This window comes from Callorhinus ursinus, unplaced genomic scaffold (genome assembly GCF_003265705.2).
Source record: "Callorhinus ursinus isolate GAN/ISIS: 27379988/994484 unplaced genomic scaffold, GSC_fseal_2.0 scaffold9, whole genome shotgun sequence".
NCBI lineage: Eukaryota > Metazoa > Chordata > Mammalia > Carnivora > Otariidae > Callorhinus > Callorhinus ursinus.
In genome coordinates, this window is record NW_027397071.1 from 33,575,416 (window position 1) to 33,588,490 (window position 13,075).

Sequence of the window (13,075 nt, forward strand, 5' to 3'; positions counted from 1 at the left end):
AGCGTCAGCTCTTGGTTTTGGCTCAGGTCAGGATCTTGGGGTCATGGGGTCAAGCCCCAAGTCAGACTCCGCACTCAGTGTGGTGTCTGCTTGAGATTCTCCCTGCCCCTTCCACTCTCTCTCTAAAATAAATAAATCTTAAAAAAAGAAAAGAAAAGAAAGACCACTGCTATAATCTCAAGACAACTTATACAGAGTGACTATCATTTCAGACACTCTCTTTAAGGCCAAGGTTTAGGTGAGTTCTAAAAGCATGTCTGTGTTGGCTGCATATGACGTGAAGAAATATTGGGAGAATGGGGAAATGTATTAGTTAAACAATATATTTGACTGATTTATATGAAATAAATATCAAGACTATAGAATCGCTCACTTCTTTTCATTTCTTCAACACCTGATTTTTCCTAGAAACGTCAGAAATATTAGGTCCAAACCTACTGTGGAATAGCAAGCAGCATTAAGAACCATAACTGAATTGCTATACGGTATTTCAAGAAAATACATAGCAAAGTAAAAAGAATAGGTCTTTAAAACCTGTAAGACAGATAAATTCATAATGCTATCAAAAACCTAATTAATCACAATAATCTTCTTCAGACTACGTACAAAGTAGTGTATTGATACCAGTGTTTTTTGTTACTGCTGCTATTACTAATATAGTCTAGGTACAATTACATTATGTGATATATAGAAAAATTAGTAAGGCCCTAATAAATGACAGCAAAGCTCTTTTAAAATAATTTAATACCAAATATTTTTCTCTCTTCATCTGATAAAATTACCCAATAAATGTATTATAAATGATACTGATTCACAATTGCTACCTGCTTTTGGGTGGCAAAGCAGAGCTCCTCAACTGCTAGTAAGAAAATAAAGTAAGGATTTGGAATAAAACAATGACTAAGGATTTTTTTCTCTACCAAATAACATATAGGATTTTTTTTACTTACTTAAAAATCTCAATAAAACAAAAAGGATAGTTAGAATGGAAGATTCTCATCTTCACTCAAAATTAGATTTTATCATTATTTATTGCATAATAAAATGTATTAAATAATAAACAGTACATTTTCAGACAGTGAAATTATTCCAAAGCTTTAATGAATACATGTATTAATTTTCTGTTAATAAATATGCTGATAAGAAGCTGAACTACATATAAAAAATAACTCCAAATTTTTAAATGAATTTACAATTCATAATTTATTTTTTATAAGGGTAGAAAATATGTATTACATTGCGTTTCAGTAGCATTTGGCTATGGATTTTTGGTGGGGAAAGGGAAGAGAAAGCCAAATAAAAGAAAAAAGAGTGAATATGTTTTGATTTGAAAATCTAGTAAAATTTCATTTCTATTCTCTATAACTGATTAAGCATCTATTTTTATTTGTTTAAAGTATGACATTTTCTTAAAAGGATGCCTGTAAGCCATATTTATATATGACACTAGTAGTATGCTATCAGAGAGCAGCTATACACTAAAAAGAAATCACACTTACGTACAAAACAAAGTACTCAGCTGGGTATTTGAAACTAGTCTTATGTAAGCAGATATAGTGTGCTTTCATTTAGTTATTTAACATTGATTATGTAGTACATTTAGGTAATTATAACACTAAATTGGACTTGGTTTCTGTCAATTAACATAATTAATGTTTAAATTGACTTTGTAAAGAGAAACCAATATTTTAGTGAAAGCTGGGGTAAATAATACCTAAGACTATGAAAAGCATTATGAACAGATTATTTACAATAATACTGAAATTTGTATGTCAAATTGATGTTCACATTTCTTTTATTTCTTCACCTCTCCACTTTGGTTTCAAAAATAAAGACAACTTCTAAAAATAAAAAGTGAAGCAAAAGCACCAGAGTTGAAATGAGGTATGTCTTTCCTTTTGAAAACTAACTTCCTTTTCCCTTATCTGACCAGAATCCGAAACCAAATCAAATTCAAACTTTTAAAGTATTATTCAAACCTCTTATTTCACTGAATAATCCTTAGGGAATACTGAAGATCAGTAATGTTTTGTTCTAAGAAAAACTGGTCCTCGCTTCCTCAACCAAAAGACATAATATAAAGGGTTAAAAACCCACGTATTAACCAGAAGAATCAGATAAAACTGGCAATTCACACTTATTCTCTCAGTCCTCATTATCCAGTAGGATTGTTTTACTAATTTTCATTTTAAAAGGAGAAACAGAGGACCCTGTAGGGCAGAATCTTTGATGTGACATTGTTTCTTTCCTCTACATTTGATAAGCAGGGTCGTAAGGGATATTTAGATTATTTGTCTTCTAAGCCATTTTATAATTTATTAGTCTTTCTTGCACAGTAAATGTGAATGTTTAATATGTTTCATGTTTATTACTGCCAACAGTCTCCCCTTCCTATAATGAATGCTTTGGTTTAAATGCCCATCAGTAAGTGACATGCAAAGTATGTGTCCAATTAGATATACCAATTAGAGCTTTAATGGTTATTTATTACTATACTAAGGATCAAGGGTCTATACTAGTAACCTCCCAATCCTTGGCCAAAGAGAGATGCTTATAATTCCAGTTCGTTGTCTTAAAGCAACTCGGCCAAGAGTAAAAGCATTAGTGGAAATCCATCACCTAACAGAAAATAACCTAAGTATACTGCACAGAGATGATGAGTTAGTAGCATCTGAGTTATTCATTTTTCCCCAGATAACATTTCATCTTAATGGACAAATGGCTGATGAATCAGACACCACAGATAGATAAAAGCACTTGGGATAAACAGCACAAAGGTAAGAATGTAGTTCTTCAGAAATGGCAGTCTTAAATCCTAGGAGAATGAATAGTTTCAATGAATAAATATACTAAGCAAGAGAAAAGTATCCCTGACCAGTATTTACAATAATGCAAGAAGAAAATACACAAAACCCCAAAATATTATAAAATATCAAATTAGGTGAAAAGGCAGATTTGGCTTATTTTTTCCTTCTAAAAATGTTCCATTAATGAGGAAGGGATATGAATATCTTAGAAAGACAGGTTTTAAACATATTGTTACCTATAAAGAGAGATCAGGAAACAGAAAAATAATTAAACTCTCATATAGCTCGGACATGGATACAAAGCTTCTTTAAAAAGACTGAATGATCGATATAAAAGTTGAAAGGGTTGTATGTCAAGGAAAATATACTCACACCGAAATCTATAATCATGAAGTCTCCCAGAGAATACTGGCAGAACTGTGACTGCATTCTAATGGATTTTCTTGGTTAAATTTTGAGAAGCTTCCAATATTCATCAGTTCTCATAGGAAAGTTTTACATATATGTGTGTGTATTTAAGTATCTCTTTTAAATATTTTACACACACTTAATATCTTATCAGTATGCTTGAAAATAGCACAAGTGTATTTTTAAAACCTAGATAACAGAATTATTAAGACTAGTTATTAATTATTACTTAATAACAAATTTTCATGTCACTAAGATATTAGTTAATGAGATTCTAGGTATAGACAAATTGAAGTTTGAGCCCCTATAGCAAATAATTCAACCTTTCCAAAGGTTCACCAAAGTGAAAAGAGGGATATCATGTAATCACACCTTCCCACGGATATTTTCAAAATAAGTGAGGAGAAAATACATATTGCAGTGTGCACAAAATGTACTGAATGCAATGATAGTTTATTCCCTGATGTAATGAAAGTGAACTAGAATATGATGAGTCCCAAGTTCCTCAGCGGTTCTAACCATGTTATTCAATAACTCTCTTGAAATAGAAACAATTGCCTATGTCCCCACCACCCACCCCACAGACTGTCCCTAGGTATGTGCTTTGACCCCACAGAGGGTCCCTAGGTATGTGCCTTGACGGGTAGCAAGAATGGGAGGTGGAAAGGTAGAGGGAAAGATCATTGTGCTTATTCCAGACTAAGGCATGCATGGTCCTCTCCATGGAGCCTTACTTCTAACTGCATGCTGGGAATATGCACTACATTTTCGAGACTCACTTTGCATCTACTGTCCATCTACATTCCATCATTTAGGGAATGAGGCATTGAACAGAAAAAGTAATGCACATACATAGACAACAATACATTTCTTCAAATTCTCATACACACAAGAAACTGTCACTACTTGAGTTGCTGTTAGATTGACATATTAAATACAATGTAATTATGCTCGGAGATAATAGGTTGGGACACCGATAGGTTTAGAAAAGGGAAATTTAAGGATAGAAAATTTACTGAATGGGATTCAGGATGAAAATAGATTAATCTGGTTCCTACATATTTGAGCTTACTTCTATAATCCCAACCAATGTGGAAAGGATCTAGGCTCTGAAATAAGTTTTGTCACCTACTTATTTAGCTTAATTTAATGAAATTGTACCCAAGTTCTAGAAGATTTTTTCCCTTTAAGACAAAAGTCCCTGAATTGTACCCCTACTTTATAAATCTACGTCATGTATTTACTCATCGTGGGCTCTGCGACTAGGGAAATACCTAATTCTTCTGGTCTAGGCAAGGCTGAATGCCAATTTCTTGATTTCTATTCTGAAACTCTATCATGAAAACCCTGAGTGTTCTTTTATTTGGGCTGTCTAGATAGAATAAAAATCTTCAACATCAATAAAAAAAAGTGTACATCTTTTACACTTTACTATTATTATTTTACTATTGCTATTACTATTAACTTTGCTGTTAGCTTTATGAGACATTATCTTCTTGTGCCTGTCCTGGTTCCCTTGATGGCAACTTTACCTGTCCCTTATATTCAGGTGTTCTCTAGAGCTTTTGCATGCTCAAACTTCAGAACCTCTGTGAATGACATCATCTATTCACCAGCAACTGTCAACTTTGCGTTTATGTTTGCTTCATCTATACGTTCTTTCACTACTCTTGTGAGTGCCAAATCTGTATAAACAACTGCTTGCTGAACTATTTATTTATATGCAAGCTTGTTCCCAAATAAACTTAAAGAAACTTAAATGGGTAGTGTAACAGCCAAAAATATACTGAACTTAAATTAATAAGAAACATCATGTAGTTATGCTATGAGGTTCATGCTGGCTGTCTACATGTGGGCTAAAATTTTGGCCAAAAGTTTTTTTAAATTAATTAATTAATTTGACAGAGAGAGAGCATAAGCAGGCGGAGTGGCAGGCAGAGGGAGAAGGAGAAGCAGGCTCCCCGCTGAGCAGGGAGCCAGATGCGGGGCTCGATTCCAGGACCCTGGGACCATGACCCGAGCCGAAGGCAGACGCTTAACTGAGCCATCCAGGCGCCCCAGCCAGAAGTTTTAAAGGAGCTAGTTCTCCATGTCTAGGGTCGTCCTTTATCGTCCTAGGGCAATTTCAAAACAACAACAGCCTATTTTTGAATCAATTACACAAAATATACCTATCCTACCATAAGAAAACACTGAGGCATGTATTCTTTCTAGCTTCTTGAGGAAAATACCTATTAATTTCAGAACCTCTTTGTACTGACAGAAGTACACTGATGCATATCTGATAGTAAGAGTTAACTCTGTAACTCATCCACTGTAAAACCTCACCTACCCATGCCCATTAACCTAACATTAAATATTGGAAAAAAGTACATATTTACTTTCAGATCTCTAAACTGAAGTGCTAAAAACGTAAGGGCATATAAAGCATCGTTTAAGGCAGCAAACTACCTTGATCAGAATGGGCAGCCTCTCAGAGTAAAGAACATGAACAAAGGGACAGTCATAAATAACACTGGAAGATGATCTCAGATACAATTTAGCACATCACTTTAAGAAACTAGATTGTACCTGAGTGTGCCGCAGAAACCCGATATTGTTAGCAAAATTCTAATTTCTTATTCATCAAATACTTCAGAATAGTACTAAGGTTTTTTGTTTGTGTTGCTTTCATGAAATCAAAGAGCTAAAACTGTTGCACAATTTTTTAAGGTACCTCACTATAATTATCTTCAAAGAGTCCTAAATCATTATCTCTAATGGTGTTTATTTTATTTTAAGATTTTATTTATTTATTTGTCAGAGAGAGAGAGAGAGAGAAAGCACAAGCAGGGGGAGCGACAGGCAGAGGGAGAAGCAGGCTCCCTGCTCAGCATATGGGACTCGATCCCAGGGCCCTGGGATCATGACCTGAGCCGAAGGCAGATGCTTAACTGACTGAGCCACCCAGGCATCCCTTTTCTTTTCTTTTTTTTTAAGATTTTATTTATTTATTTGTCAGAGAGAGAGAGAAAGCGCAAGCTGGTTATTTTATAAAGTATTAAAATACATAGCATTTTAGGGAAGAATTTCATTTCTCACTTTCTCAGATAAGCCATTTGTTGTACTTTAAGACAAGTGTCATGTCAGTTTCTAATAGATCCTTCGTTTCACACTTTTGAATGAATAGGAAATAGAAAGTGAAGAATGAAAAACAATTATTAATACTTTTACCACCGCCACAAAATTACAAGTGTATTTATTTACTTGACTCTCAGTGTTGAAGTGATAACAGTGAGGGAGGGGGTAAAAAAGCCTTCAAATACAATACAAATATATTTTAATTTCAATGGTATTGAAATTTGTGTTTATCTCCATCATTATAGTTTAGAAACTTAATAGAAAAGTTCAAGTGCTTTTATTTGAGCTTTCTAGAGAGAAATTTTTTTATCTTAAAAAAGTTTCTTTTTTCTACATTATCAAATATCACATTTTCTGACAATTATAAATAGAAAATTTGCTAAATTATTAGGAATATGGTAAAAATAACTTTTACTTTATTTGTAAACACTGAAAGAGTATTTTTCAATAAAAAACAGGGATATACTTAAAAAATGGGGTGCCTGTCTGGTTTAGCTGGTGAAGCATGAGACTCTTGATGAGTTCAAGCCCCACATTGGGCAGAGAGCTTACTTTAAAAAAACAAACAGACAAACAAAAACAAAAACAGGGCATTCAATCATTATTCAGTAATAATTCAGCAGCAAAAATATTGTCTACATATTTTCTTACAGTTATTTGAATCTGCGTACCAGTCAAATATGGCAGACTTCCTTAAAGGTTTATATTCTGACATACGCAGAATGAAGTATTTATAAGCCACCACTGCGAAACTCATTTTTAAGTCCTCTTAACATTGTCTTCCTGTCACTAAAGTGTTCTTGTTTAGATTATTATTGTGCTGACTAAATAATTATAAGCCACCACTATAATACAACAATTTGAAAATGGGGATTCTACAGCTAATTTTGGAATTAACCCCTTATTTGCACTAATACATCATAAATTGTTTGGAGATTTGGTAACAAGGGTACAGTGAACAACTGTGTTCTTCCACGGAATTTAAATACCCCCAAAATTCTAGTTTCTTTTAAAGTATTATCAAAAATGCAGCCCTGCTTTTATAACATAATGAAACAATGAAAATAACTTATCTTGTACATTTTCTACAATACGTAATTATATTTAATAGATACAAATGATTAAGACTTATGCATTTTGTTAGATATTGGACAACGTATTTAAATGTAGACATCCACAAACAATGATAAGTTACCTACAATGTAGAATTCCTCAAGACTGCTCTTCCAGACCCTCTCTGCACCAACGCCTCTGATTTTTGCTTGTCAACTTTGTAAAAACAGGTAATTGCACATAATAATTCTTTACTTCCCACTTCTCTCTGACCTACTCCTAAATACTCATCTAATATCACTACAATTAAACAGTTCAACATGTAAAGAATGGAAAATGGTCCATCATTAGCGGCTGCCTTTATTGATTCCTTAGCATGGGCAGTTCCCCAATTTTGAAACACTATGTGCAAATTGTTCTATTACAATTTACGGAGCACAGAATCTATTCTTCCAAAGAAAGTTAGTTATGTTTTAAAAGGTTTATTTCACAGGCCAGATTCCAAATGCTACACAATCCATAGCAAACTTCTGTTTTAAATTTTAAAAACCTTTCTCAAGTCCCACTTATGCAAATGAGATTTTGCCATAGCTTTTTAATAACTTTAAGAACACTTTAAGAACTGAAATTAAAACATTTTTTAAAAAGATCTTATTTTTTTTAAGTAATCTTAAATGTGGGGCTCAAACTCACAATCCTGACATCAAGAGTCACACATTCTACTGATTGAGCCAGCCAGGTGCCCCCAAAATAAAAACATTTTGATGGAAATCTTTTTAAAAGTATTGTATATGTTCTCTGGTTTCTTAAAAAAAAAAATCTTGACCAGTATTAACATTAAAGAAAACTACATAAATGTGCTACTTATAATAAGGCTAACACATATTCTCTGTGAAATCAGAAATTTTACAGCAATTTGTACCCATGTTCTTATGGCATGGATTTTTTAAAAATAGTTTTTCCATTTTTTTTCTTCATTGCCTCTTATTACCTTTTGATGTTTTCATTTTTCCTACACTAACCAGACCCCAGTCTAGAAAATTTGCTCTTCTACTTTAAGGTACACTAATAAATAAGCTAGAAAGTTAGACAGAATATTGTGTCCAAAGGGGGAAATGAGTCAGGAGAAGAGGGTGAAGGTTTTGAATAGAAAGATGAAGGGTTTTCCTAGTAAACAAAATACAAAAGCAATAATGTATAATAAACTCTGTGATACTTAAACGTTCCTTCAGAGAGTTTCTATGTTCCAAATAACTACATATGCTGGGTATTATTGTATAGTTTGACCATAATTAACCACGATTTTAATATCTTATATATAAGAAAATTTTCATTAAGATGCCAAGTGTAGCAAAATTGAGAAAATAAAAGAGGCCAGGAGTTAGGTGCTCTATATTAAGGCAGAGGAAAAGCAATACCCATCCTCAGCAGTTTTTTGGTATTCTATCTATATGTAGGAAGGCAATTATCCCATTAAAAGATATCATTTACATATTTTAAATTTTATAAACCACTTTCCAACACATTTTTTTTAGAAAATCTTTTTTTTTTTTTTAAGATTTCTTTGAGAGAGAGAGACAGAGAGAGAAACAGGAAGGGCAGAGAGAGAGGGAGAGAATATCAAGCAGGCTCAACACTGAGCTCAGAGCCAGACTTGGGCTTGATCTCACAACCCTGAGATATGACCTGAGCTGAAACCAAGAGTCGGACACTCAACCTACTGAGCCACCCAGGTGCCCCTCCAACACATCATTTTAAAAATACAATATTAACCAATGAGATAAATATATGGAAGGAGAGAAAGACAGAAAGCACGCTATATGTTTTCTTAACTTGAGTTTGCTGTTTTGTTTGTTTTTTTAAAGCTAAGTTTCAAGATAATGAGAAGATAAACCACAGACTGATAGGAAATATTTGCCACAGCCCTATCTGATAAAGAATTGTTACCAAAAATATATAAAGAACACTTAAATGAACAATTGATTAAAAATGGGCAACAGTCCTGAACAGACACCTCACCAATGAAGATATACAATGGCGAGTAAGCATATTAAAAAATGTTCAATATGACATGTCATTGGGGAAATGCAAATCAAAGCTATAACATATCACCACATACCTATTAGAATGGCAAAACTACTTTGTATGATACTACAATGGTGGATGCACACTATCATAAATTTGTCAAAACCCATAGAATACACAACACCAAGAATAAACCCTCACATAAACTATGGACTTTGGGTGATAATGAGGTGTCAATGTGGGTTCATCTATGGTAACAAATGAGCCACTGTGATGCAGGATGTTGATAACTGGGGAGGTCGTGCCTATGTAGCAAGAGGAGTATGGTAACTCTGTACTTTCTCTGCTTATTTTTGCTGTAAAAAATATTAATCAAACCATTAAGGACTGTGGTGCCCGGGAGGCTCAGTTGGCTAAGCGACTGACTCTTGATTTTGGCTTAGGTCATGATCTCAGGATTGCGAGATGGAGCCCCATGTTGGGCTCCATGCTCAGCAGGGAGTCGGGTTGAGGATTCTCTCCCTCTCCCTTTGCCCCTCCCCCCAAAATAATAAATAAATCTTTTTAAGATTTTATTTATTTGAGAGAGAGAGTGTGTGTGTGAGCAAGAAAGCATGAGCAGGGAGGAGGGGCAAAGGGAGAGGGAGAAGCAGACTCCCTACTGAATAGGGAGCCTGATGAGGGACTCTATCTCAGGACCCTCGGATCATGACCTCAGCTGAAGGCAGATGCTTAACAAACTGAGCCACCCAGGTGCCCCTAAATAAATCTTTTTAAAAAAATTAAGGACCAATTACTGCCAAAGACCCAGACAGTTAAGCATTCTTAAAGTTACAAAGATATTCTAAAATTCTGCAGACATAAAAAAGAAGATTACATTGGAATATTATTCTTACTCTGTATTTTATGACATATAAAAATCAAAGATAGGTATTACATATTCCTTCTGATATGTCAAACTATATAAAAATGATAGAGATTTAAATGTCCAAAGCTTAAAAGTAGAAATCAACATTAGTAGGTAAAAGCCTCATTCAGTTTAATAAATGGGCTGAGATACAGACTCTATTCATCGACTTTGGAATTATTAAAATAATTTTACCAGTCTGGATGCGGTAGCTAAAATGGAATATTAACAAACAAGTATTTACCTTTGAGTCATAATTTTGAAGGCATCTGGGAGGTAGCAGTCTGTATTCTCCATCTGAAATGGGTCAGCATCACAAATCTTGTCATCTGTCCGACCGTAGTTTGCGCTCTCAATCATGATGACATCACTGCCTGGACATCGCAGATCTATAGAGTAACCTTCACAGGATAATTCTCGCCTAACTAACCCGAATGGTAAAGCTGCTCTGCTGAAACCTTAAAAATGAAAGAAAAAAAAAGAAAAAAAATTAAAATCAACATATTTATGAAATACATTATTTTAATAAGGCATTTTTCAAGTAATATGATTCATGTCTATACTCAAGAGGTGTCACAAAAATTATGTTTTTTAAGTCATCCATTCATACATTTATTAAATAATTCCTTGACTCCTTACTACCTGTCAAGAATTTATTAGTTTTTTAAATATATATCTTTAGCTGAACTATTCACCTGTAAATACAAATTAAAATTACTCAAACAAAATATGTTCTGTATAATCTACTCACAATCAGAAACTAAGTGACTCATTTTGAGTAAATCCAAAGAAAAATGACCAATTTAATCAATGGATTTATAAATAATGACAAGTTTTACAAATACAAAATTTAACAACTAATCAAGAAACCATTTAGGCAGTGGAATAAAAGCTGTGATATACACTGACTTTAAGGTCTCATTTAATGTAGACATATTAATTGCTGTTAGTAGCACTATCTTAAAAAATTCTTTTTCTTAGCAGTTCTCCCCCCGCCAAAAAAACGGATACTATTACAATAACATACTCATGGCACAATAGCTTATGTCAATTTATAGACACTTTATTTAAAATTGGCATAAATGGAAGCATGCAGCAGTTGGGCATTCAAAGGCGCCAGCACAGCTCCAATCGTCTCCAACAAGCTGAAATAACCCAGGAAGGGCAAAATTTGTCTAAGTGTCACTTTTGTCATCTAGAGAACCGAGATGAAACACCTGTGATGTGACTTTTCCTACCTGTGTGACTCTAAAATAAGATCATGTACATAACAGTGCTCAATTAAAAGCGCTATATGAATTTAAGTGTGGTGTATTAGAAAAAGTATAGACAACTTCTGTTCATGAGTGCTGAAAAAGATTCCCAGATGGGAGAAAAGATTAGAATTTTAAGTTTTCAACCAGGGGACCCATGAAGTAGTAACACAGCACAGGACACAGGGTAAACACAAAGAAAGCCAGAAGTATGTGCGAGTGAAGTCCATCCTCACTGTGCCGGTGTTCTACCCATGGTTAGCTACCACTATCAAAAACTTCAACATTACCTCAATTTTGTATTTCATTTTTCTAACCTGTCACCATCTCAAGCATTCCTGTTATAAAAACTAGCAATAATTTTAGTATTTCTTCTTATCTCTATCCTTTTAATTACTCTGCATCACATAAATTATCCTTTGTGTCCCTTCTATAGAAAAAAACCTGACATTCAGAAGGAAACAGTTCCAAGTTACGAACTTCAAGTTCATAAAACCGGGTTACATCCAGGTCAATCCAATGCCAAAATCTGTTCTCTTTAACTGTATCGTACAATGCCTCTCACTAATTCAATGGAAAAAAGTCACCTGGTAAAACATGCACCTTCTTTCTAACAGACAAATAATCCTCCAGAAGGGTGACTGGGTTACACTTTGATATGACTTAAAAATCACCAATTCTCAGACATGGCTGAGCTCTCAGTTCTACTGAGAAAACTAAAGGTGTAATTGGAATGAAAAGAGCAGAAAAGGACGCAACTTGGAGAACAGAAATATTCAGAGGATTGCGGCCCACCCCAAACTTGGGAGGTTTTTACTAAGAAGGTTTATGGTCTTATGAGATTACTACAAGTATGTGGAGAGATGCTCTATGAAGAAGGAATACAGAAATGGAGCTAGACAGGAGCTCCTGGATGGCTGAGTTGGTTAAGGGTCAGACTTCAGCTCAGGTCATGATCTCAGGGTCCTGGGATTGAGCCCCACCTCAGGCTCGGCCCTCTGTGGGGAGTCTGTTTCTCCCTCTTCCTCTGCCCCTCCCCACTACCCACCCCCAACTCGTGCTCTCTCTCAAATAAATAAATAAAATCTTTAAAAAAAATAGAGCTAAACAAATGTCAAGACAGATATAAGCCAACCTTTTAAAAAGTTTATTTGTGAAAGTTCATAAATAAACTTTTACACGTTTATTATTGCTTTCTTCTGTTTCCTGATACTGTACTAAACTGATTTTATAATTCAACTTAAACTAGTGGGGTTTTTTTTACTACTATTCTTATATTTGTTTCTGTAGAAAATACGCTTTAAGGGGGCGCCTGGGTGGCTCAGTCAGTAAAGTGTCTGCCTTCGGCTCAGGTCATGATCCTGGAGTTCCAGGCCCCATGCTCCCTGCTCAGCAGGGAGTCGGCTTCTCCCTCTGTCCGTCCCCCACCCCGCGTTCTCTCAAATAAATAAAAAAAACATATGCTTTAGAGCTTCACTTACTTCAATGGCAAAAGCTCTGTG

At 34.5% G+C, this 13,075-nt stretch overlaps 1 protein-coding gene across 15 annotated transcripts in view; it reads right to left on the reverse strand.

Annotated features, from left to right (window-relative positions):
- The window catches only part of ADGRL2 (adhesion G protein-coupled receptor L2), a 216,158-nt gene that overhangs the window by 73,135 nt on the left and 129,948 nt on the right, over positions 1-13,075 (reverse strand). For all 15 annotated transcript variants that reach the window (XM_073896435.1, XM_073896431.1, XM_073896438.1 and 12 more), the window contains exon 3: positions 10,565-10,778. In XM_073896435.1, coding sequence (XP_073752536.1) covers positions 10,565-10,778 — 214 coding nt within the window. The remainder of the gene's footprint in view (positions 1-10,564; positions 10,779-13,075) is intronic.